This window comes from Pezoporus wallicus, unplaced genomic scaffold, assembly GCF_028554395.1.
Source record: "Pezoporus wallicus isolate ANWC-B61680 ecotype Strahan unplaced genomic scaffold, APGP_CSIRO_Pwel_v1 contig_8839, whole genome shotgun sequence".
In the NCBI taxonomy this organism is placed as follows: Eukaryota; Metazoa; Chordata; class Aves; order Psittaciformes; family Psittacidae; genus Pezoporus; species Pezoporus wallicus.
The window spans coordinates 139,964-166,720 of record NW_026641258.1 but is presented as its reverse complement, the minus strand read 5'-3'; the positions used below and the strand labels follow the sequence as shown (position 1 = coordinate 166,720).

The 26,757-nt window shown below is 46.2% G+C and overlaps 1 protein-coding gene across 2 annotated transcripts in view; it reads left to right on the top strand.

The window, feature by feature from the left end:
* The window catches only part of MRTFA (myocardin related transcription factor A), a 48,302-nt gene extending 22,517 nt beyond the window's left edge, over positions 1 to 25,785 (top strand). For both annotated transcript variants that reach the window (XM_057422800.1, XM_057422801.1), the window contains exons 3-14: positions 10,094 to 10,149; positions 11,702 to 11,777; positions 12,430 to 12,591; positions 13,991 to 14,166; positions 14,633 to 14,788; positions 15,263 to 15,513; positions 15,839 to 16,010; positions 16,273 to 17,385; positions 18,537 to 18,668; positions 20,967 to 21,140; positions 21,544 to 21,604; positions 22,064 to 25,785. In XM_057422800.1, coding sequence (XP_057278783.1) covers positions 10,094 to 10,149; positions 11,702 to 11,777; positions 12,430 to 12,591; positions 13,991 to 14,166; positions 14,633 to 14,788; positions 15,263 to 15,513; positions 15,839 to 16,010; positions 16,273 to 17,385; positions 18,537 to 18,668; positions 20,967 to 21,140; positions 21,544 to 21,604; positions 22,064 to 22,563 — 3,029 coding nt within the window. In that variant the 3' untranslated portion in view covers positions 22,564 to 25,785. The remainder of the gene's footprint in view (positions 1 to 10,093; positions 10,150 to 11,701; positions 11,778 to 12,429; positions 12,592 to 13,990; positions 14,167 to 14,632; positions 14,789 to 15,262; positions 15,514 to 15,838; positions 16,011 to 16,272; positions 17,386 to 18,536; positions 18,669 to 20,966; positions 21,141 to 21,543; positions 21,605 to 22,063) is intronic.
* Positions 25,786 to 26,757: the final 972 nt, after the last annotated feature.

The following is a 26,757-nucleotide window of genomic DNA, read 5'->3' as shown; positions in this document are numbered from 1 at the left end:
AGGAGCTTCTTTTTCGCTCCAGTGGATCTGGTGTTTGCCAGTTTTTATGCTCACACAAAATATATATGTAGATATACTGCATCCTGGAAAACAAACACCACAGAATCCAAAACTAATGGAGTTTGTGCTGTTTTCTAATGTGACTCTTTTTACAGATGTGGAGGTGTTCCCATGCTGTAGATCTGAATTACCAGCACTCTGATCGTGTTTTCTGCTTGGACATGCAGCCTGTTAGTTGCATGAGCATATTTCGGAATATAAGATTTGTGAATCTTGGGCAGCTGGTTTCAGACCCTCCTGGGGAGTGTGTATTTTATCTGTGGACTACATGAAGGGAGTGTGCCATAGTTCAATTGCAACACATCATACAATTCAGAATGATTGTAATAGAGTAGGTGGCCTAATGATTGCAATCTTATTAGGCTGCTCGTATCACTAGCTGCGTTTTTAGATTTGTTTTGTAGCAGTCAGGTTAATGGATAAAATTTAATATTTGTTATAAAACTAAAATACAGTATTTGCTTTGGGGTGGGGGGCTCTGTGAGACATTGCTTATAATTAATGCAAAAGGAATTGCCATTTACTGCAAGTGATTTAAGGATACAGAACACAGTTTATGCATTGTCATATCAGTGTTGATCATCATCTAGGCAAAGCTTGTAACTGGTCTTCTGCATCCAGCACAGCTACCATCACAAGAAAACAAGGATCTTTGAGGTATTAATTTCAGGAAGTGAAGTGCTTACCACCTGTAAGTTATAAGTTAAAGTTTCTAAAGTTATATTTGTAGACTTTAACTTCAGGTGCAGTTCTTAATGTCTCAATAATATTTCATCTTCCACCTAAAGGCTAGGTTAGAAGGTGAACTGCTATGCTTATGTGGAGGTTTACTGATTCACAAGTGTGGCAGAGTGGCTGCACAGCTGATACTTAAAGATTGTTGTGTGTTATATTTGAATTGCAGACTTGCTTTAACACCCCAAAAGAGCTCTTCCTGCTCTCTGCTGCGTAACATGTGCCCATCATTCTCTCACTGCTTTACATATCAGGTCTTTATAATGATGTTCCCTATAGATTTTGCAATATACTTATGGTAACAAAACAAAAATATGAATGTTTACTTCCCTGCCATCTAGTGTCTGCTCTTCAGCCCGTTGGTAATTGCTTTACTTTCATACCTTTTTTTTGAAAAAACAAGTAGAAACTGTACTTTCATTTAGGATAGGGAGTTATGGACCATAAATATCATTACTCCCAGACTTGTTTAATAAAATGTCCAAACCTGTAAAGTCTTTTAGATCTAAAAATAATAACACTTTTTCTTTAGTCTTCCATTTAACGTCTGAAACCTTGCTATTTCCTGGTTCATTGTGTATAAAATGGGACCTCAGATGTAGAGGCTGCAGTGAGACTTTTGATATACTTGATGTTATGCTCTGAGAGTAAGGCTGGAGCACTAAGCAGGTATTGTAAAACCTGCTTTTGTTTGTAAAATAGACAAGAGCTGTAGAGGGCACTTGCAGATGTATTTCTGTTTGTGGCATGTAGCACAAAGATTTGTAACTGGTTTTATTTTAATTGATCAGCTACCTGTAACTTGCCTCCCAGAAATTATTTGGTGCTTTTTTGACTTTGATCTCTTGAAGTACAATTTCAAAGCATTGAGGCTTGTGTGGAGAAGTCTGTTCATTTGAGCTGACAGCCTTATTGTCTGGGGCCTAATAACTGCACCTGGTTTGTTTATATTTTTAGATAGCTGTCTGTGATTATCTTCCATGTGCTTATAACATCTGTGATTAATAAGACATGGTTGGAGTAGGAAAGTTCATTGTGTTAGTAATGAAGTGTGCTCTTTGTCCTTTGTGAAGCTGCAGAAAGAAAAGGCCGTGCTTAGGGGTTTGATAGGCTGCGTTTAGTCCTTGATCCCTGCAATGACAAAATATTTAACTCTGCCAGTTGCAAGAGAAACATAATAATTCAGGGGAGTAAAGTCTGGTATGTAATAGAGCTTTCTTTCCCCTTCGTGTTCCCACAGTTCATTCGTTGGCTGGGAATGGTCTTTCCTTTTTCTTCTCATGGCCCCACACTTCCCCCAGCCTGGGCACTCCATAAAGTTGTCAGAAAAGGTTGCAAAGGGTGATTATCCGTCCAAGAAGCAGACATGAAGTCTGATTTAGGAATGCATGGATCAAACGGGTCCTGGTAGAAGTTCCTTGTCTAGCTTGTCCTTTTCAGCTTGGAGGTGGCACAGTCCTGATTGTAATGAAGCTTTATCTTTTTTATTTTTCATTTCAGGATCTAAGTAATGTCTTCTGAATGCTAAGAGTTAATGGCAATGGACAGAGTGGGTTATACATTATCTGCACTTGCTGTAAATGTTCTTTGACACAAAGCTGTAGTCACCTGTAGATCTGATAACTGTTACCATAGGTGACAGTTTACATTTTGCTCCTGAAGAGGATGAACTTTCTGAGAAATTACACACATCTGTTGGAGTTTAAATTAACTCAGTGTGGGCCCTGAAAAAATCTTAGCCCTTTCTGTCAGTAATTTTGCATGTTTGCTGTGACAGACCTACACTTGAGGCTTTTCACACAGTTAAATGAAAATCTTCAGCTGCATCATAAGGGAGATACCGCTGTAATAAAGTTACTGACAGTTTTGCTGAGTTATGGATGTGGGCTGTGGAGAGGTGCTTGTTTCAGGTGTTGGAAGCACCTGAGAGCTGAGCTGAGCTGAGCTGAGGCAGGGTACCACAGTCCTGCCTGTACATTTGCTTGTGCAGCCAGGTCAAGCCCAGTTCAGGGAGCTGGAAAAGTAGTAGTTTTGGGGAAGAGTTGCTCCGTGAGCCCGTACAGGTTGTACTGGCTGTACAGGCTCATGTAATAGAGAGGACTTGATAAAGCTGTAGCACTGTAACTGTAATGTCATGCTTTGTCAGGGCAAACATTTGCAACATGGTCGAGAAACTTTATCCAGCCTTCTTCTGTTTGAGACTAGATATACTTGTAATTTTTTAATCACAATGACACTGTTATTGAAGGGCATTACAGAAGTGCAAAGATGCATTTGTTAGGGGGCCTTAATAATAATATTTGGATTGTTATTTTTAAGTCAATGTTAATTTTTAATTTTTTTGAGTTTATATATTGTGGAGTGTGAGTAATCACAATTTACCAGTTATGGCTGCTTTTCATATCTTTAACTTGATACTCAGAACTTAGCCTTAATCCAAGGGGTGGGCTTACCAATGCCAGGGGTGTTACATCAGCAAGAATTTTCAAGTATGATCAGGTCTGTGTACCAGATGTGAAACTCCCTGGAGCTATGTAAGGAGAAAAAGGTGCTGGTGGAGCTCTCTCTTCTCTCACCTGTGTATTTTCACATTTCTATAGCATACTGCTTTCTGATACTGACCAACTAGCAAGATGACAGATCCTTCTGTACATGTGACTGTTTTTTTGAATACTTTCTTCTTCCATGCTATGAGAAATGCTTTTTGAAAGTGGGGTGAAGATGAAGGGAAGAAGAAAGTGCCAACTGCCTTTCTCTGTGATTCAAGTTTTGTGTTTCTTACCAAATGTTACGCACCAAATGCCATAGGGTGGGAGCTCCACCCTGAACTGACAAGAGGAAGTTGTTCAGCCTATTTGTAGCATTTTATCTCATCTTTTTACGAAAGCATAGTAAACAAGAGAGAAACTAGAATGCTGTTTGGAGCTGGGGTGAATAGCTGCAGCAGAAGGCCTTCTGCCACTGAATTAACTCAGCGTGTCTGAGGTTGGGTTTGGACAGGACACGAGTTTCTCTTTGTCATAGCAAAGAAAGATTTTACCTTTCCCTCAGACACTTATCTAACTGAAGAGCAGAATGCTTGACTCAGTATTTAGAATTTAGCTGTAGCCTTTCTGCAAATACTGTGTGTTATCTGACCAACTGCTTTGCAGTTCAAATGTCACCTTGTTGTCTATGATGAGGTAGATAATATGGCCAAGAATGGCTCATGTGCTGTCTCTCCTCCATCAGCCTACATGTCTGATAGCCTACAATAATGATCTTACCCATTGCAGAAAGTTTTGTTGCTTCTCCTAAACTAGACGGTTGAGCTGTGAGGACCTGTGAAGATCCTTTTGCCTTCTTTTCTTCTATTTGGTTCCTTGCAAACCTTGGTGTCTTCTGTCAGCTGCATAAGCAAATGCAGGGACTACAGACAGACATTTTGACCTCTTTTTCTCAGCAGTTTCATCAGTCCCCTGCCCTTGCTGTGTTTTGTTCTTAGAGTGACTGAATTCAGTTCTGATTCCACTTATTTCTCATGCTAGGTAACAGGAACTTGAAGATCTGCATGTGAATATCTTTGAAAGCTTTGCAAGGCTAAAATTTGCTTTTGTACGTTGTAGGGTAACCGTGAACAGAAATGTCTGACCCATTTTGCCTGGCTCTTTGTCTCTGCTGTTAAACTGGAGATTTGGGGTTGATTCCTGGGCCTTGGTTCAGTCTGTTTATAGCAGCACCATTTTGAAGCTTTGCAGTATTTTCCATCATTCACAGGTTGCCATCTTCAGAACGTGGCTTGGACTGTGGAACACTGAACTCATGCATTGCAGTTTTGAACCCTGTTTTATAGGAATTAATAATACATTGCTTTGAAGTGAAGAGTAGCAACTTCCATCTCTGTGCTTTGCATGGAAAGGTGTGCATGATTGTAGACGGTCCTGTGTGCTGCTGCATAGCTTTTGGGGATTAGATGGAAGGACAATAGTTACAGTGTATAGCTGCAAACATTTTTGAAGCAGGGTGGAGGCACAAAACAGTTGCATCATTGATCTCCAGGGAGATTCTTCATGGTAGCTAAGGGTGTGACCACAAAGATATTAATGCTTCAGGAATTCTGGTGATGAAGCATCAAAATGGTCCACAAGCATCAGAGAGATGAAAAAATAGGATATATGTGATACAAATTTCATGAGATCCTTGACAGCCAGCCCATCTGTGGCAGGAAAATCTCATCCTGCTGTCAGTCATCTAAAGGTGAGGGGTAAAGCTAATCCTCCTAACAGTAAATGCTGCAAATTGCCAGATGGTTGTCCAAGTGGGACAAAAATATGTACAACTCAGTGAAGGGCACCTTCTGGCCTGTGCTGTCCCAAACCCTGTTGATGATGCTGTCATCCCTTCTATCACTATACCATTTTTAGTGCTTCTTCAGCCACTTGTAACAACAAGCTGTTTTCCTAAGGTGGATGGAGCAATCTGAAGACACAGGAGCCGTAGTTCAGCAACGTGGGCACTCCTGCTGCAGCACTGCCCTTAAACCTAGCCTCTTGTTTCTGACTTTGGCAGAGCAGTTGTGCTCAGCTTTGCTGACACTAGTATTTGGGGAACCGTGCTGTAAACCAGCATACCAATACAAGTTAAAATAACTCTTTCAAAACAACTGTGATCTGAGTTCACAGAAGGTTTTGTCAGCATAACTGAGGGCTGACATGCGTTGTCCCAGGCCTAGGTACAGCAACAAGGGCAGAAAGTATAACCGCAGTTCACTGATAATGAAAATACCATGCACATACAGTGTAGAAACAAAATCAGAAAGGCAGGCAAAAGGTGCACCTAACTGAAACTGGGCATTGCAGAATTTACTTCTGCATTCTCCAATATCTCAGTAGAAGAGAAACATAAAGGAATTGTTTTCTGCATACAGTGGAAAGCAAAAACTCTCAACAGCTAAGGCTGCTGTTGTAGTTTGGCAAGTTTTTTTTTTCTCTGGCAGCACTCTGTTCTCATCAGGGGCTAGCCCAAAGTTTTGCTGGCAAAGCTGAACCAAGTTAACTAGAGGGGCAAGTGCCATGGGGAAATACTGGAGATACTTCATGGTGACAGTTCCCTTTTATAGCTTCTTGTGCAGTATGAGTACAACTGGAGCATCAGTGGCAAGGCAGAAATGCTGGGACATGGGGGAGGGGGATGAAGAGCTCATTATTTACCTACCACCAGACTAAATATTCATTGAACTGCCTCCACAGGAAGTCAGGGTGTTAAACGTCTTTTTGCACTTCTTGGGTTCAGTAGGTTGCTTAACAGAGGCTTGCTTGATGGTTTTGTAGGCAAGATGGGATAACTTGAAGCTGTGAGTGTAGCTGGTGAGAGAACAGCACTGAAATAAAGTCTTGGTGATATACTGGGAGGATGTCTTGAGTAGGGCTTTTGGGTGGGGTGAGAGAAGGTCAGTGTCTGATACTCTTCATTATTTTCACTATTTTGATTTAAACAAGAGAACTGTGCATATTTATTAAACTTGCAAGTTAGGGGGTTGTGAGGAGGACAGGTTTGGGACTCACAGTATTTGGAGAAGCTGAGAAGTACTGGACAAAACCAAAGAAAGAATGCAGAGTTCTACATTTTGGTATGTCTAGTCCATAGCATTAATTGAAGATGGAGGATGGCTGGCTAGATAGCAGCTCTGCAGAGGAGGACTGGAGACCTTTCATGGTTTGTGAGCCAAGCACAAGTGAACATGTTAATGCACTTTATTTACACAAAAAAGACAAACTGGCTGGATCATATGCCTGAGAAGTGTTATTTAATAATCATTTACCTTTATAAAAGCTGATAAAGCCTAGGTTGGAATATGTACCAAATTTTGGACACTGTACTTAAAGAAAAATAGAAAACAAATGGAAGGAGTCCAAAAGTAAGTAAACAAGCAAAGGTCTGGGAAATGTTATCTGTAAGGGAAAGTGAAGCAACTGGCTTTGGTCATTTAATATAACAGAAGACTGTAGGAAAACCAAAGTTTTTAAATATATAGGGATAGATGCAAACAGGAAGAGAATAAATTGTTCTCTGTAATAATTGCAGGTAAGGCAGGGAATAATGAGTATAAATTATAAGAAGGGAAATGTAAGACAGTGTCCTGGTTTCAGCTGGGATAGAGTTTTTTTATTCCTAGTGGCTGGTACAATGCTGTGTCCCTTCAGGAAGGTTTTTACATAGTAAAGACATCTATGCACTGGGATAATTTCTTTGCAATAATACCACATTTTTTCATGAGAAGTCTTCAAGAACAGGTTGGACGAACTACTGTAAGGAATAGTTCAGGATATTTTATCCAGCCTGAGAGGTCAAAGGCATTAGGTGATTGGAGTTCCTTCATCCCTATGTGATGGTTATAGCTGGTTGTATCTGTTGCTTTAGGTGCCAAATTCTGTGGACACAAATTCTGTGTCAGTGGTAGAAATGCTGCCCCTTTCCTACCTTTTTACTACTGCTTCTGCTCCACCAGCTAAGCTGCTCATTTGCATACACCATTAGAATGAGCCAGAAGAGCTGTTATAGCTGAGAACAGTAGAGCTTTGTCAGTATGGGTCATTTTGAACAGCACTTGGGTTGAGCAAGCCAGAAGGGTACAGGGGTAGGGACAGTTTTGCAGGGATCAGTACCAAGTAGCTGGGAAGGGCAGTGGGAGGAGCTGGAGAAGGAGCATATTTGCGCGTGGGTCTCCTGTAGAGTTTACCCAGAGCCCTACTGCTTGAGATTTCTTCATAGGATCATTATTTTCTTTTCCATTTACTATAATGCAGTTAACAGAATAGCTTGTTCCACAGCTCTGGGCTATATAGTCATTTCAAAGCCTGAAAAATGTGCAAGGCTTAGTTAACTCCTAAAGGATAATGATCTACAATAGACACTCTTCTAACATGTCAGCCCCATCCTAGACTGCTGAGGGAAGCAGCGAAGGATTATGCCCTCTTGACATTTTCAGAGGTCAAGTATGAAGTCTTCTGTCATGTTGCCAGCCCAGATAGCTACAACCCAGTGTTTGTTTCCATAGGACTCATCATGAGAGACTGAAATTGTTCTTTACAAGATTCTTGCTGTGGCAGTTTTGCATTACTTACTATTAAATGTGTATGTATTTGGAAGGAGGGGTTTTCTTTTTCTTTTTTTTTGTTTGTTTTTTATTGCTCAGGGTTTCTTTTCTTCTTGCTTTGCTGTTCTGCAAGCAAGAATTTTCCTGGACTACCTGTCACATCGGCTGAACGCCTGCAGTGATTTTCCTGACCATTTGCTACGGTCAGGGAAATGTCACTTAAAGTTCATTGCTGCCTCTTAACTGATGGAATAGGTAAGCAGGAAAGGGAGAGTAAAGAATTACTGCCATGTCTGCACATTCTGGTGGTAGAGAGCTTTTGAAGACTCAAGATGAGGCCTGCTTCCCTTCTTTCCAGTGTAGATTTTTATACCAATTTATATATTGCATGGCATCTTTGTCCAAGTGTAACTGAACTTTTATTTCACTTTTCTATGATATGCATACAATGAAAGAAATGTGTATTTAAGTTCAAGCACATGCATATTCAGAAGCAGGTCATGCCACTTGAAAAGAATATTTCCCAGTACTATGTATTGTTTGCTCTTCATCGAAGTATGATGGTGAGGCTGCCCAGAAGCTGATGTCTCAGCTAGCCAGTGAAGGTTTTTGTATTATATTTGCAGTTATTGCAAAACCATATCTCTACCCTTACTCTGGTTTATCCCAAAGTGCAGTCAGTGCACTCCCATTTCACAGCTTGCATAAATCTGAACAGGAACTGTTTACCCCATCATTGTAGGGGTTTGTGTACTCACTGTAGTTAGTTTTCAATTATTGTTATTCCGTTCTACAGATTATTCTTCATTTCTGTAGTCTGAATCCCTTCTATGATGCCCTGATGTGTTCAGAATTCCTGGTGTATGGGCTAAATTCTACTTTTTACCCCGTTAGAACTTAGAAGGACAGAACGTATGTCTTGTCTTTGACTATTGCATTTTATTCTCTAGGAAACAGTTTAGGAGTCTACATGTGCAATAGAAATAGTTTCATACATTGCAGTTATGCAAGGGCTTCTTTTTTTTTGTAGTCTTTTGAGATTTCATTATGAAGTTACATTTGAGAAGTATTTAATCATTGGTCTTAAGTGAAAAATAATGTGCAGAGTATGTTTCATAGGGCTTAGATGCAGTACTTTGGAGTTACTATCTGTACAAGTTTAGATTTCTGTCTTCATAAGACTTGCAATTTATTGTTAAAGATGAGGCTTTTTTAATTTAGCTGTTTTAACTTGATGGTAATTTAGAAACTTCACAAGGCAATTGAATGAGTTGAGTGAGTATTTAAGAAATATGGAAAGAAGTTACTATGTTCCCTGCAGCTAGTTCTGAATGCAAACCAAAATGTACCCATTTTAAAAAGCAAGCTACTTGCGGATTCGGGAAGACCATGAGGAGCTACTGACACCATGGTCACCCACTTTCTCCTGTTTTACTGTGGGACGTGAGCTTTGTGTGCTCCAGAAGAGCAGAGAGGCAGAGTGAGAGATTCCTCCAGGGTTAGTACCGTCCTGGACAGCAGAGGATCAGTTTCTCTAAAACATGATCCATTTTGGCTCTGGTTTTATACTGAGTCTGAGGGGGTAAGGAGGTCTGTTATATGGAGAGCTGCTGTTAATTCCTCACGTCTTGGTTTTCTGTCAACAGACAGATGTACTTTCCTGTCTAAGTGTTCCTGTTCTCACTATAGTTCCTCTGACATGGAGCAATATGTATGTCCTGTGGACCTGTAGAATTTGAAACCAGCCCTTGCATGTACACAAAACACAGGTGCAGATTAAGGGAAGACTTGCAGCTTCGTTAGGATTGTCCCCCAATCATCCTTCTAACCATTTCATGTATTTCTTCAATGTTTCACTGCCATTCCCTTACTTAAAGGTCCTGATAATTTTACTCTGTGTTGAGGCTTTTAAAGGCATTTGTTGGAGTACTGTTTCTGACTCAGGTTCTTGGACCCAACTTTGTCAATGGTGGTTAGTTCTACTAGAAGTGTACACATGTTAGTCTCTTCAGCAGCCCACGTAAAGTCCAGGTCAGTTCCTGTAGCTCCTGTGCTGTCAAATGGAGTATGTTAATTGACATTGCTTTATACCAGCTGGAGACCTGGTCCAGTGTGTTGAAAGATGCAAGAGGCAGTTGCTGCTGTGTTTTTAACTTAGATGGCCCGAAAGGATGTGCAGTTCCGTCATTCTCACTAATTCTGTAAATGTTTTCCTCTCAACAGCTCTGAAAAGTCCAGCTGCATTTCATGAACAAAGAAGGAGTTTGGAGCGGGCCAGGGTAAGCTCCAGTATTGTCTTTAATGTTTTGGAGAGGTAAAGAGTAGTATTTTGGGCATCCTGTAGCTATAAATGAGATGCAGAAGGGAATCATTCATGTTTTGGATGTGATACAGCACTATGTAGTCAGGGGTGTATTGGATGGGATGTTCTTTAGCTTGTATGTAATGGTGATTAACCCTGAGTTGTTCTTGAAAACCACTGAATACGATGTCTGGATTTCCCTTGGGAGTCTTATTTCTGAAAGTCACTGATACTATTCTTCTGCACTGTCCATATACTCTACATTTTTATTTTTATGGTGTCTGGTTTTGCCCTTAAATGCTCCTATCATGTGTAGCTCAGTTCCACCTTTGAGGAAACTGTATAGTTTCTCTGTTACCTGCACATGCACTTGTTTATCTAGGCCATCAGACATGGAAAATTTAATGGAGAGGATAACCCCGCCTGAAAAAAAAAATCACACAGACTTCTGGCTGTATGGAAAGAGGAAGCCAGGCGTCACACTTCATGTGGTACCTTTGCTAACTGGGGGGTTTCTTGATGATTTCCTCAGAAAGCCTCTGGGGATAGTTTTACTTTTCTGATTAGCCTGCAGGGGAACAAAACCTGTTATGACTGCTGGGCTAAACTTTGTTTTAAAAGTGAAAGCAACATAAGTTAATAAATTACAGCTGGGATTAAGATCTGTAAAGGAGCGTTAACACTTTAAACAGTGGAAGGATTGGGACAGAGGACTTTGCATTAAGACCAGTGTCCCAAAGGCTTTTCCTTCTTCTTTCTCTTTTTTTTTTTTTTTCCTAAAATCTTCTTATTAAGTTAATATTTTGGTGGGGGCAATTGAGCAAGTATGGTGCAGTTTTCTGATTAATATTTATTTTCTCCGAAGGCCTATCCTGGTGCCCAGTACTTACCAGTCAGTTACCCACTGCTCCCAGATTCCCATTCCTGGGCTCTGTAAAGGGTAATGTGCTCAGCCCAGTCAGGGTCATCAGGAGCAGTGCTCTGTAGCATGTTCTCCAAAGACAGCTAAAAGTAGCTCTGTAAATTAAATGAGTCTTGCTGTAGCATTTAGATACTGCCTGCCAAGGGACTGAATAGGGTCTTTAACTTAACAACTAACATATCTTTAAACAAATAAAAAACTATATGTCCAAACCACAAGTCAGCCACCAGTATATGAAAGTATTTGCTGTGAGCAATGGAACCAGTGCATTTATCTTTAATGTAAAAAGAAATGTCTTGAATTTCACCCTGACAAGTTAGTGGTATTGCATAAAAGGGGAAAAGAGAGCTTCAGCTCTTAAGAAAGTCCTTTACAGTTTCTGTTCTGCAGGCCAGCAGTGCACAGTTTAACTGAAGCGATTACAGTAGAAGGTCATCTTTAGAATAAGCTCATTCTCTGGGTGTTCTGGAACAGAAGATATGCCCCTTCTCTGTTCTGTGTTTGTTTAGATCTCAGCAACAACTAAAGATGCTTTTTTCTCTTCTTTGTGCTGTCCAAGATTACCTCACTCCTGAAATTGGTTCTTGCTTGTCTGTTTTTGCTGCAGACAGAGGACTATCTGAAACGGAAAATCCGGTCCCGTCCGGAGAGATCAGAGCTGGTTAGGATGCACATTCTGGAAGGTATAGCACGTGGTATACAGGAAAACATGAACAATAAATTTTATCATAATTACTTATTAATCAGCTTTCTATTTTGCCTCTGATCCCCAAGTCTTTCTTTCAGTTGAGAGCAGGCAGAAGATCATGCCTGTTGCATGATTTCTTGAGCGGGATTCAACTCTGCTTACATGGAGATTCTTAGAAGAATCTGTTATGTGAACCCAACTTGTGCAGTTTTGTGTAGCTGAGCAACAGTGTAAGAGAATGACCATGGATTGCTCTTCTGTTAAGGGAAGGCACTACAAAATATCCAAGAGGAAGTAAGACAGAATTGATGAAATTAGTAATAAGCACCTCAGTTTCTGAAAGGGGATACTGTGCTGCTGCTGGGTACCACATCTTTGGACCGGAACTGAGTTACATCAGTTTGAGAATGAATTTGTCCTATGCTAGAGTCACAAGGGCTACTATAGTTGTATTTATAACTTAAATACACATAATAACTATCATATCTTTATAGTGCATAGTTGTCTGTTGTTATCTGCAACTATTTTGCTGTAGTTAGCTACTGTTATCTACAGTAACCTTTCTGCATAGAAGTAAAATACAGTTGAAGTGCAATAGGTTGACCATTGCTGAATTGATACCATTTTATTTACTTTCCCCCAAACAGAGACCTCGGCTGAACCCTCCCTGCAGGCTAAGCAGCTGAAGCTAAAGAGAGCCAGACTGGCAGATGACCTCAATGAGAAGATAGCGCAGAGGCCAGGTCCCATGGAGCTGGTGGAGAAGAACATCTTGCCTGTGGAATCAAGCCTGAAGGAAGCCATTATCGGTAAGGCCTGAGGAGGATCTGTGTTGAGGGCATTTCCCACAGCGGCTGTGATTTCCTATCAGTTCTTCTGCCTGTCTAAGAGAGTGCAGCCCCTTGGTTGGTCTTATTTTCCTGCCTCAGAATCACAAGCTTTCAGCCCCAAGGATTCTGAAAAACAGAACTCCCTCCAGCCAGATGGTGCTATGAAGAGATTAAATTATAGGGGGTATAGACGTCCCAGAATAATATGAAAGCAATTGCATACCCATAAGACTTGAAAGGCTGTTGAAGACTGCATTCCATAGATTCTCTCATTAGAGATCCTTCTCTCAGTCTGACATGCAAGCAGCCTTGGTCAGGGAGAACCTACTGACTTACTCAGATCAGGGAGAGGAGACAGAATATAAACAGGTGTGGTGAAACAAAAGATGTCTGTGAACTTAAAAACTTCAGAGGATTCAACCTCTTTAAAAATAAACCAGAACAGATGTAAATCATGCCAGTGCCATTCCAAGGGCTGAAAGGAATGCTGAGGAATAGCCTTCCCACTGCCTCAGCAGTGCTCTTTTCCGTCTCCCCAGACTGAGCAGTCTGTGTGTGTCTGTGGTTATTCATCCCTTTAAACATGCACAGCTACTTTAAAGACAAATGGAACACAACTGTGAGCAAGATGGAATATTCTTCATGAAAAAGGAAAAGCACAGTAATCTGGGAGAGCCTGACTTCACCATTGCACAAGAAGTGGTTGAGGAAGAGAAAGAATGAACTTCTAAATTGGAGCATTAGAGATGTGGCTTCCTTCTGACTGAGCCAAGGACATCTCTCTGGATTTCTGTTGCTTCTGTGTTAAGTGCAAATGATAGTATTTTCATGCTTACCAGGATTAATTTGAGGTAACGTAATCTAAAAAAACACAAATGTACACTCACATGAATTTGTCTACTGGGCATGTAGATAGACAGAAATATTAATAACAGTCAGGGCCATCACTTAATCCGTAGCCTTTGTTGCTTTGCTGGGAAGACTAAAGGACAGTTTGAGATGCTGTCTTGAAGAGGCATTCTGCCTTCCACCACACAGGATGAATATCAAAGAAATCATGATTCAAGCCTTACAGTGCCCATGCCACAGAACTGGGTTTGGTCAGAGTTAAGTAGCACTTGTCCTGAGCTTCTCTGGCTAAGAAGCAAGGGAAGTGATTCACCCCAGTCTGCATCATTTTATTCTCCTGGTAGTGGAGATGAATGTAAACACAACTGATTCAGTTTGGGATGTGTTCTGTCATTTTTAGTTGGTGCTTTAAGCGCAGCTCAGACACATCTCTCTCCATGTCTTCATTAATCTTTATGAAACATCTAGTGTCAAGTGAAATAATTCCTTATTCCACTTCAAAGACTACAGTTGATGTTTGTGTTTTTAGTTGGACAGGTGAACTACCCAAAGGTTGCAGACAATTCCTCCTTTGATGAGGACAGCAGTGATGCCCTCTCCCCAGAACAGCCAGCCAGCCATGAGTCCCAGGGGTCTGTCCCATCACCGATGGACTCTCGGATTTGTGAGCCTCTCCCTAGCACCACTGGCACATCACTAGCTCAGGTGAGAATGTGGTGGCTTCCTGCAGTGCCCTGGAGCTTCACAGCTACTGCTGATTTCTGGCAGAGGATCCTAAAAAGTGAGACCAAGGGATCCTTAAAAGGTATAGTCTGTGAGATTTCACAAGGGGTCTTTGCTCTGTGTGGCATTCATGAAGTCCTCTGGTTATTCAGAAGCCCCCATAGTAGTGCAGTGTGGGGAAGGGGAGCAACCATCAGTTGGTGATACAGCCTGTGTGTGACTGATTCTGGCAGGCAAAGCTGGGAGGTACAAGTGTGGAATTTTGATTCATTTTCTCCTCTGAGAAGATGTGCTGCTTCTCAGGGATAACTGGAGCAGTGAGTTGAAGAAGTCAGATTAATGACTTGAAACCTGTGCTGCTTCCCTGGAAGTGGACGTTTCCTGCACTCTCTTTAAACTGTTTCCTTCCTTGTATGTGTATTCACCGTGCCTTCTTCTGTGTCTGCAGGGTACATCCCAATTGCAGATCAGCGCAGACTCCAGTGAAACACTTTTCCTACCTGAACAGCCACCCCCACCTCTGCCACCTCCGCCTCTTCTGCCCCCTAGTCTTACCAATGGAGCAGCTCTTACTGCTGCCAAGCCCCCACCAACACTCATTAAGGTACTATTTTGGCTGATTTCTTCGTAATTGTAGTCTGAAGGCTACAATAAGATGGTTACTCTGAAAAAGGTTTGGAGCTGGAAATACTATGTTGACAGATGCAAAGGAGGGAGAGCTGATTTTGTGTGGGCGTCTTCCTCTGACACTGGTTGCAACATATTTAACATTCTGTAAAATGAGTCCTGAATGCAGAATGTTTTGAAACAATCAATCAGGAGTATCTGAGTGAGTCTGCACTGGATGAGCAAGTGATCTGGTGTGCTGGAAAAGGTGACCTGCATTATGGTGCAGTGTAAGCTGCTGCAGGTGCTGTGACCATACTGTTGCCTAAGTTAGAGAGGCAAGGAAAGACGCTGAGGTCAAATCTGGAGAATTTTGAAATGAAAACTCCAGTGTATGTTCTGGTTTACATGGGGTGTTATATTATTTCAGTGTTTCCATTCTTATTTGCTTCCTCCTTTTTTTTCTAAATAGCAAAGCCAGCCCAAGTCTGCTAGTGAGAAGTCTCAGCGCAGTAAAAAAGCCAAGGAGTTGAAGCCAAAAGTCAAGAAGCTTAAATATCATCAGTATATTCCCCCGGACCAAAAGCAGGACAAGGGAGCTCCTCCCATGGATTCATCCTATGCCAAAATATTGCAGCAGCAGCAGCTCTTTCTCCAGCTTCAGATCCTCAACCAGCAGCAGCAGCACTACAACTATCAGACCATCCTGCCAGCCCCACCAAAGTATGGGTCCTAAATGGCAGCACTCTCTTAGGAAGCACTTGCTTTCCAGTACTGTTATTAGAAGCAATGTGTTCTGGGGTGAGGTGTGGTGATTGGGTGTAACACGTTTAAATTTTGTTAGGTTGCAGCAGGCCTCAAAAAGGGCCTGAAGTGAATCGGTTGCCAGAGTAAGGGTCATGGATATAGTCAAAGGCATTGGTGTGGTTTAATGTCTAGGATGACACTAGTGACCCAGATGTTTCTGAACTATGTGATTGTTGACACTAAGGGCCTTCATTGCCTTTGTAGCTTGGTTTTGATGCCTGTGTTTTTTCTTTCCCTGCAGGCCTCCAGGAGAGCAGCAGAGTGGTGCCAGTGTCCCTGCTGTACGCAGTCTCTCTGCCACAGTCGGCAGCGCATCTTCGGTATCCTCTGGTTCCAGTGGGCTGATGCGACAAAACAGTAATGCTGCAGTGGGCAAGCCTGGCCCTCTCCCTGCCAACCTAGATGAGATGAAGGTAAATTCCTGTGAAGCTGTGTACCCCCTTTTTTGCCGTTGTTGGAGGGCAGTACTGAACAGTGTTGCTGCCCCAGAGCAGGGCTGAAGTGGGCTGACAGGATTTAGTGACAGTAGCTGGTATTGCTACCCTGCAGTCTGTACCTGTGGTGTAGGTTTGTTGGCCTGCAGGAGGCCTTTGTCTCATGGCTCTGGTAACTGTTAAGAGTTGTTCTGGAGTCTATGTTCTCTTAATGTTGCCTCCTTTTTTTTCCCTGATTCAGGTAGCAGAGCTGAAGCAAGAGCTGAAGTTGAGGGCCTTGCCTGTCTCAGGCACAAAGACGGACCTGATTGAGCGTCTCAGAGCTTACCAAGAACAGAACGGTGCAGCTGGCCAAACAACCCCCACTCCCAAGCCCGGCACAGCAGCCATGCTCCCAAAAGCTGCCGAAGTGGTGGTAGCCTTCCCTGCTGCCAGGCTGAGCACAGGGCCAGCCCTGGTCACCACTGGCATTGCACCAGCAGAAGTAGTTGTGGCCACAGTCACTGGTGGTGGTGTGATGAAGTTTGGCAGCACAGGCTCGACTCCTCCTGTTTCTCCAACTCCTTCTGAGCGCTCGCAGATGAGCACAGGGGATGAGAACTCAGCCACCGGAGACACCTTTGGAGAGATGGTGACCTCACCCCTGACCCAGCTCACCTTGCAAGCATCTCCAGTGCAGTTCCTGGTGAAGGAAGAAAGCTCCAAGTCTGCCTCCTGCAGTGTAAATGCAGCACCCAGGTCGGAGCGGTGTAGCACTGGTAACAGCAAAGATGCAGAAGTTAGGGACAAGGACCAGATGCTGCAGGAGAAGGACAAGCAGATCGAGGAACTCACCCGCATGCTGAAGCAGAAGCAGCAGCTGGTTGAGATGCTTAGACTACAGCTAGAGCAGGAGAAGCGCTCTCAGCAGTCACTACCGACCCTAGCGGCTGCAGAAGGAACAGCCCTTGCCTCCAACCCAGCAGCATTTGGCATTCAGGTCAAGAGTGAAAATGGTTTCCTGAGTTGCCAATCTGCAAAGCAATCCAGTGGCCAAACAGACCAGTTCAGCCCTGCACCAACTGCTAGCCAAATGGACACTTCGAATCCAAGCCCAGTGCCAAAGAAAGCCGTGATGGTGAAGCAGGAGGTGCCAGCCGCGGAAGCAGAGCCACCGTGCCAGTCCCACAGCCCTCGGCTTTTCCTTGGCCAGCAAGGGAGCTCCCTGAGCGACCTCATCAAGGGCAGTCCGCCCCCCACCCTCATCACTGACTCCACAGGGACCCACATCGTCCTCACCGTGACCAAGCAGAGCACCGAGAGGCAGGGCCTCTCGCCACATGGGAAGGCAGGGAGTAGCTGCCCGACCTTGCAGGTGGGCAAGGGTTAGATCATATCCCTGCTGCAGGCAGTTGGGTTTGTCTCTCCCTCTTCCTGATCCTGGTCAAGTCAAGCATATGGTGACTTAATATGGTGGAAATTCAGTGCAGTAAATACTAAAATGGCTGAGTTGCCCACTACGAGGGCTGGTAGATTATGGCTTTGTGAAACAAAGCAGTGTAAGCAGATCTTCAGCAGAAAGCCTGGAATTTGACAGTGATGAACTGTGTACAGCAATGCAGGACTGACTGTGTGCTTCACAGGCTGTTCAGCATTCTTCCAAACGCAAACTCTTCTGCCTTTTATCAGGCAGGATCTCCAGCTTGGAGGACAAGGGTTTGCTGCCACATTTCACTAGTGGCAGAACAACTATGCCTGTGATAGTAAAAAAATCAGAGTGTGTTTCACCTCTTGTCCTTTACTGGAGAGCATAGTCAGAATGATAGATAGGTCACCTGATCTACTGAAAGCTGAAATCAGACCCTGGGAGCAGTCTGTTTGCTTTTTGACTGCTCTTTGCTTTAATGCATGTCAGTATTTCAGTGTTAACGGAGTCTTTCATCAGAGATGATCTACTATTCCCTGGCTGGCATGAGCTCAGCACTTAGCAGAATTGTTCCGAGCATTTCTTCCAGGAAGGAATAAATATGCTTAGGTTTTATGGCATAAGTCAACCCCCAGCATCTTTCATGGCAGAGATGATTTTGATTCTGTGCTGCCTTCTTGCATCTTCTGCAGAGCAAGTGGCAGTGTCTGCCACCAGGGACAGGCACTAAGCATTTGCTGTGTAGCAGGCAGCTGTCTAAATACCAGCATTCGGTGTCACTCTTGATACCCTGGGGTATCTCACCTGAACTCCAGCCGCTCCTCCAGAAGGGCCCAGGTCCTGTGTCAGGTCTGCTAGCCCTCGAGGGATGTCATGGATAGCCCAGGGATTTAGACTGGTACCACTTCCTCTTCTGGGACTCTGAATCCCATCCCAGTCTGATTTCTCTGCTTGGTGAAGCAGAACGAATCACTGAATTCCCTAAAGAATAGTGAGTGGAGGAAAAACAAACTTCATAAATCCTTTGAGAAACACAAGCCTTGTTCCATGTTGTGTCTGGGGAATGGATACCCTTCTCATGGATACCCTTTTCTTTCCAGAAAGTACAATCATCGCCCGCTAAAACTTCCAGCCAACCACAGTGTCAGCTACCTGCAAGCACCCCTCAGCAGCCCACGCAGCAGCAGAAGCAGCCGCAGCAGCCCAGAGGACTAAACCAGTCTGTCAGAAAGGTAGCTCACTCCTTGCTCCCTTTTCTTCCTTGTTTTTCTTTGCCTGCTGCCAGGGTTTGTAGCAGTGCCAGGAAGGGAACACGTGCACAATCCTGGTCAGATACCATCATCACAGCAAGTGAGATCTCACAGCAGCTTCTGCCACAGCTTGCAGCTGCATGAGATGTTGGGTTTTGAGTTTGAACATGGCAGCAGAAAGGGTGTCTGGCACAGCCTCTCCATTCCCCCCTCCTCCTCCTGAAATAGCTGTAAGGGAGATTGCTCCTCAGACACGAGGTTTCAGGAGCACTGAGTGTCCATGGGGATGCTTGGATGAGTTGTGGAGGCTTTACAGCGAAGAGCTTTGGACTAAACCATGACAATTTCCTAGCTTCTGCCTTTTGGTCTTACATTTGGGCAGAATACCAGCGGGTGTTTTAAATAAGCATTGTCTATCAGTTAAAAACGGTGAGAGGCCAGAACTGGTTCATAGTGGTGTTCCTGCTTCTTGAAGGACTGCTACTGAACTGAAAAGGTGGCTACATAGAGGGTGGTGTGGGCAGTATGTCTGCTGCTGAAGGTGGCATCTGAGCTCTGACAGGGATGAAAGGATGGGACCTATTACTCTCTGGTACTGATGAACATGCTGTGGTTTCCATTCCTGTATGTACCTTGAGCACATCTGTTAATCATCTCTTTGTGACTCAGGAAAGAGAGCACTTCTGGCTTTATCCCTTCTCAGGGGATAGTTGTGCATCTCCTCCCTTTCTAGCCGATTTTTAGCCGTCTCTAACATGTAATCAAAATACAAAAATATTATGAAGAGTTTTTAGAGCTTGTTAGGATCACTTCTGTGTGAGATCTTGGAAAAAATATGACAACTAAAACAGGAGAAGTTTAGATTGGATATAAGGAAGAAGTTCTTTACTGTGAGGGTGGTGAGGCACTGGAACAGGTTGCCCAAAGACATGATAAATGCTCCATCCCTGGCAGTGTTCAAGGCCAGGTTGGACAGAGCCTTGGGTGACATGGTCTACTGTGAGGTGTCCCTGCCCATGGCAGGGGGGTTGGAACTAGATGATCTTAAGGTCCTTTCCAACCCAAACCATTCTATGATTCTATGACAGGAGTAGTTTCTAGTGTGATCAGAGTGGGATATCCACTTTGCAAAGGGCCAGTGCCTTGGTTTGCTTTGAGACCTTTGAGGAGATGCAAAAGTGATCAGTGGCACTCTCCTAATCCTTTTGCCTCCCTGTAGGGTCAGAAGGTAGGTCTGCAGGTTGTCACAGGGCAGCCGTCTCACACCATATTCATACTGTCTTTCTCAGCACCTCCAAAGCAACAGCCCTTCTTCCCCAGTGGTTTCCACAAACGGTCCCTGAAAACTGGTGCTCCTGGCAAAGGAGTGTGTGTGGAAAAAGGTACCCTCCCAGCACATTCCAGGGGCCTGTGGCACAACACCAGATTCCAGCCCCTCTCAGGAAGAGAGCAGACCCCAGAGCAACTCTACCAGCCAGGGCCTGCGGTCACTCCTCTACCTGCAGGTCACAGAACAGATGATCAGCTTTCCAGGGAAAACAGGAGGGGGAAGAGCATCAACACGTATGAGTATTGGAACTGGCATTCATCTAATACCTGGGGATCACTGCTCCAGGGAGCAAGCTTCGCTGTGGATCACACATAGCTGCTGTAGAGGCAAAGACCTGATCCCTGTTTTAACTTTTCTTATGGGCAGTTGTGTGCTGATTCATCTGGTAAAGCTGAGTCATGAGCACCACTTCCTGCAACACTTGGGGTTTCCTTTGGAGGTCCCTGGTGCTGCTGAGTGCTCTGGGGCCCTCCACCCACCATCAGGCTCTGAAACTTGGCTGCTAGTGAAGCTGGCTTGTGTCCCCAAAGCAGGCACTGCAGGAAGAGGTGGGTAAAAGAGGAGTCCTGGATATATTGTGCAGAGTAGGCTGAACACAAAAAGGGAAGTGCCCTCTCTCTCCAAAGTGCTAGAGGAATTCCCCACTTGGACAGATGAGGCTTTCCCCATCCAGGAGCAGCCCCGTGGCGGTATGTGGCATTGTGTTAGCGTTAGAAACGTCAGCAAAAGATTTCCAGCTGTGAGTTGGAGGGGAAATCTGTCTTCCACCCCTGCAGCCATAGTGCATAGAGTACACAGAAGAAGCCACGCTGCTTGGAGCAGAGCAGAGCAGTGCAGACCTCTTGGCAGCACTCACCAAGAGAAAGGATGATAGTCTCTCAAAGCAGCTGTGAGGCAGGAGTTGGTGCGGTCTTTCCCCTGATCTCTCCCTCTGCTTTCTTTCTAAACAGCCCTCATCACAGCCTGGCTCTCCTGCTGCCCTTTCTCCATCCCAGATGGACCTGGAGCAGCAACAGCACGCATCGCTTTTTGGAACTTCTCCATCTCCTCTCTCTGTTCCCTCGGTCCCAATGAAAGAGCCACCAGGCTATGAGGAGGCCATGAAACAACAGCCAAAGGCCCAGGTGAGAGCAGTTCTTCTCCTTGGTTTCCTTGGAGAGCAGGTGAAACATTGCTGTTGTAAATCTGCTTAGATTCCTGATCTGGGCCAGTGACAGAGAATGGAGACACAACTGCAGCTTCCTAGCTGAGTTCCTTCTGAAGGATTTGAGGCAGACCCTAAATCATAGATAGAGTTCCCCAGCCACTCACTGTCTGCTGAGTGGTAGTACAGCAGATGCTGACTTTATCTTCCCATCCAGAAACAGCCTGGGGCTACAGAGGATTATGGTGTGCCTCCATGTGCTGGTTCTTGTTAGCTAACAGACCCATCTCGGGGTGAGGGAGGAGAGCCAGCAGCTGAGGGTGTTGCAGAAGGTGGAAGCTCCCCGGTAAATAGGAAGCTAACCCTGCACTCGCTCTCCCCAGGAGAACGGCTGTTCCAGCCAGCAGATGGATGACCTGTTTGACATTCTCATTGAAAGTGGAGGTAAGGAGGCAAAGCCAGCATTTCCCAGAGACTGGGTTTGAGCCTGGGAATTATAGAGCACTGAGGGGAGAGTCTGTCATGGCCTAGGTCTTTGCTCTTGCGTCCCTGCCAGCGCCTTCAGCATTGGCAGTCAGCAAGGCCCTGAGGGAGATGTCAGTCAGGCACTGGTACGATACAAAGGTGCTCAGTGGCTCTTCTACATCAGATCTGGGCACATCTCTTCTGCGATACTGGACAGAGCTTGAATTCCCTGAAGGCAGGCTGAAAACTCCCCATAGCAAGCCAAGCTTGGGTACAGGAGTTTCCTTACTGCAGTTGGTGGTCAGTGATGACTCAGTCTGGGAGGTCCCTGTTTCAGTGGTCCGTGGAAAGGAAAGAAGGGAGGGAGGCACTGATCCTTCTGGTGTTTGGCCAAGCTTTTCCTCACCCCAGCCTGCCTGTTGTTTGTTTCCTGTACAGAGATTTCCGCTGACTTCAAGGATCAGTCATCCCCCGCTGGGAAAGACCCACCGGTGGCCCCAGCCTGCTCCCCACCGCCCAGCAGCCACCATTCCTCAGAGCTGGCGGTGCCAGTGTCCCTGGGGCAGCCGGTGCCCGTGGGCCGGCTGGAGGACTTCCTGGAGAGCAGCACCGGCCTCCCGCTGCTGACGGCAGGCCACGATGGGCCGGAGCCCCTGTCCTTGATTGATGACCTCCACAGTGAGATGCTGAGCAGCTCGGCCATCCTGGACCATCCGCCTTCACCTATGGACACCTCAGAATTGCACTTTGCTCACGAGCCATCTGGGGGCATAGCCCTGGACCTGGCTGAGGCTAATTTGGACAGCATGGACTGGCTGGAGTTGCCAGGGGGGCCCGTCATGAGCCTGGCTCCCCTTAGCACTGCAGCTCCCAGTCTCTTTTCCACAGACTTCCTTGATGGACATGATCTGCAGCTGCACTGGGATTCTTGCCTGTAACTCTGTGAGCAGAGACTGAAGGGAATGGGAGTGGGAGGGCAGGGGCATGCAGGGGGAAGAGGCCAGTCAACCAAAAAGAAAAAAAAGAGATGAGCTCCAAGTATTTGTACTCCTCCCCCAACAGTGTCCTTCCTGCACAGAGCCGGCAATGGTGGCAAAGGCAAATCTGCTGCTCAAGTCACAGCCAGACCAGAGTAGGGACAGCGGCTGCTGGGGGCAGAAGAGGCTGTAGGAGCTGTGGGGCTGGTGGCCTCCTACCTGCTCTGTGCAGCCTGACCCAACCAGAGTGAGAAGGGAGCCAGCAGCCCCTCTTCCTCCAGGCGGGAGCAGTGGTGGCAGCACATGGAGCACAGTGTTGCTGGGCAAGAGTTCCCTCACACCTTGCAGCGGGACAGGGCATGACCAGACTGAGCTGTTTCCAGAAGCAAGCACCCCTCACCTTGCTGGATGGGCAGATAAAGGGGGTTGTGCTGCCCCTGCACAGTGGGTTTAACAGTTGCAGAAGGGGATTCTACCTCTGGAACAGGACACAAAGGCAGGAGTGCTGGCTGCAGTGGCTGCCCTCTGCACCACTGGCTGGCTGTCAGGCAGGGTCTGATCTGCCATGGGGCTGTGAGGAGCTGGGCAGAACAGGCACCTTTTCCAAACGTAGCCAAAGGGAACCGGGTTCCGCAACAACCTGGTAGTGTCTGAGCTGGTTTCCCAAATACTGCTGAGCTTGGCAGAGGCACACCTGCTTGCTTCACTCGCTTTGGGCTGCAAAGCAGATTTTTAAGGTGCTAAAATCCAGGTCCTTACATATTAAATTTGTCCTTTGCTGCCCCAGACCTCTGGCTGTGCCCAGTCTGCAGGCACCCCGCTACCCCCCAGCTTCCACAGCACTCATGGTGGGGGTTAGGGACAAAAAAGCATCCCAGTATCCTGTTGTGGTGCATGGGGCACAGCTGGCAACGAGCAACATATCATTAGGGGCCATGTGCAATCTCTCCTGCCTTCAGTTGCGCTGTTCCCTCCCCACAGCAGGTGCCCCAGTGGAAAGAGACAGCTGGGGATGTCAGCCCTGATGGGCAAGGAAGGGGAAGTGGTGCTGCAAAAGAGGTGTTGTGTGGCATGAGAGTCCTGGCTCAGTGGTGCAACTGCGAGGGCCCCTTTTGGGGGAGAAGTGGGAGCAGGTAACAGGCAGCTGACCTCTGCTCTTCCTTCCCTCTAGGCCCACAGAGGGGAAAAGGCAAGAGCAAATGGCTCTTTACTGTGAGCTGCTGCCATGGAGGGCCCTGGGCTGGTGCCTCACGGCAGCGGCTGACTGCCGTGAGGGCAGATGAGTACTCCAAAGTGTCCAGAGCCATGGTGATGCTATTCATTGTGCAGGATTTTGCACTGGAAACCCGGACCTCTGGCTCTCTCTCATGCTGTTACACCTGTCACTTTGGAATTCCTGCGTTAGTTAGGAGTAACTCGCTGCCACATTTACCAGGGGAGACAGAGCCTAGCTTTGCCTCAGCAGGCAGCTGTCCCTGCTTGGGCCCTGAGCTGGGCCCAGGCTGGGGGAGCTGGGGAGGGCGAAGCTGGAAGTGGTGGCTATTGAAATCATACAGCCTAAGTTGCTGACCCCACTCAGGCAATGGAAGGATAAACCGCCATCCTTTCCAATGTCTCCCTGAGGATGCTGACTGTCCCCACCTTTCCCTCCTGCGGAGGAGTAGGTGTGAGCAGGCACATGCTGCACCCTTGCACCTTTAGTACCTGGCACTCTTCTCAGGGGGAGGCCTTGCCTGGAGAAACTCCTGCTTTCCTGAGCCCTATTTGCTTGTTAACTGCATGGGGAGCCACTTTCTTAATCATTTGCAGGGGGACCCTGATGGCAGCTTCCTTCCTTTCTGCCCCCTTCTGCTCCCTTCTCTCCCCAGTTGTAAGCAAGGCAGAGCTTCTTATCTGCCTCCCTCAGTGTCTGGGGAACACTGCCTGCTTTCTTTTGTCCAAGCTACAGTGTCATGTCCTAAAGACAGAATAACTGGGACTGGTGGACACCCCCTTGAGCCCTCTCTGAGCCTTCCCTCAGTTCTCTCCTGGTGTTCCCTGGGAGCAGTAGGTGCATTAGCAATTGCCTCACAGTGCTTTCCCCAGGGCATCTGCCCGGCCCTGGTTCCGGGTGAGCAAAGGAAGTAATCGGTTGCTTAAGGAGGAAAGTAGTGGGAGGACTCTTTCAAATGCTAAGGGAGAAAAGGGAGGCTACTATCTCATGCAAAATCAGCTGCTTCTGTAGCCCACAGTGAGCCGCAGCCACTACCACCACCCAGCTGTGGGGCTGCTTTGTACAAACACTTGCAAAGCTGCAACCAGTAAACAAAGAATGAACTTAACCGAAATGCAGTGAGCTCCTAGAGGTGGAGGGTGCATGCCCAGCCTGACCCTGGCCTGTGGCAGAGGTGCCGGTGCCTGTCACTGATGTAGCCCTTCCCAGGGTTGCTGGGGCCAGGCTGAGCTCCTGGCTGTTCACACTCGCCTTCACCCACCCACTGTCATTTGTGAAACGCTGTAGGGATTTAATGGCACCAGTTTAATTACTTGAAATTGGCTGATGGGTTGAAGAGCCCCCAGGGAACCCAGATGACACAGAAGCAGCCCGACCCTCACCTCCTGAGGATCCCAGCCGACCTGCCAGAGCCCCTCTGCACAAGGGGCTTCTGCCAGGGGAGCGAGCGCTGACCCTGTGCCCCGGGGCAGAGGGGCAAACGGTACCTCATCCCAGGAAAGATTAGAAAGCCTTTTCCCCAAGCAGTGCCCAGCGCAGGCCAGCCCAGTTCTCTGCTTTCTTACTATTATTTGTTTGAATAATAGTTCAATAGTTCTTTGTTGGAAGAGGTGTTCCCCCGGACGTACGTTTTTGCACCCACTGGGAAAGAAAACCCACAAAGTCTGATGTTCTGCCTCTACCTTGAATGTAATCCTGAATCTTTCTGCTGTAACCACTACTTGTTTGTAACGTGTATTTGAGTAGCGCGCACTCTCCCTTCCACTATGCAGCACGCGGCGAGGGGTGGTCGGCACCGCTGGAGACGGGTGGTGCTGGGGCATCAGATCCAGAGCGAGTGTTCAACTGGAAACGGCTAAAAGTGACAAGTTAATGGGGGAGAGAATGGATCTTTAAATTGAATTATTTTTTCAGTTACAGATATTTGAAAAAAAAAAAAAAAATCCATTTTATTAAAAAAATTCCAAACAGCCACGTGCTCAGAGGTGTCGCTGCTCTGCCTGGGGGGAGGACACAACTTGGGGCCTCTCCGCCTTTTCCAGCTAAGGGTGGATGAACTCTCTGGGCCTTTCTCAGACCTGAAGAAGAAGATGCTTGAGTGATGGTGCCTCATCCCTTCTGAGCTGCAGGGAGATTCCCCCTGTGTATGGAAATTACCCACCCTGCAACTAGAAGTAGGTCTGATGGTAGAAGCATGGGCAGCTGGTACAGCCTCCACCCCAGCCCAGCAGGCTGGTCTGGACCACAGTTGCTGTGGTGGTGACGTGATGCTGCAGCCTTCCTTGGCCAGATGGCAAACTGGAATTACGGAGTCATAGAACGGTTTGGGTTGGAAGGGACTTTAAAGCTCATCCAGTTCCAAACCCCTGCCACGGGCAGGGACACCTTCCACTAGAGCAGGTTGCTCCGAGCCCCGTTCAACCTGGCCTTGAACACTGCCAGGGATGGAGCAGCCGCAGCTTCTCTGGGCAACCTGTGCCAGCGCCTCAGCACCCCCATAAATGAAGAATTTCTTCCTGTTATCTAATCTAAATCTCCCCTCTTGTCAGTTTAAAGCCATCACCCTTGTCCTGTCACTACATTCTCTTGTAAAAAGCCCTTCTCCAGGTTTCTTGTAGGTCCCTTTAGGCACTGGGAGCTGCTCTAAGGTCTCCCTGGAGCCTTCTCTTCTCCAGGCTGAACAAGCCCAGCTCTCAGTCTGCCTTCACATGAGACGTGTGCTCCAGCCCTCTGAGCATCCAGTATCTGGCCCATTTCTCCAACCTGTCCAGGATCCTCTGGACGGCATCCCTTCCCTCCAGCTTGTCTACTACACCACACAATCACGCTTGGGGTGCACTCAATCCCACTGTCTATGTCACTGATGAAGATGTTGAACAGCACTGCCCCCACTGTCCTGAGGGACACCACTCTTCACTAGTCTCCATTTGGACTCCTCCAGG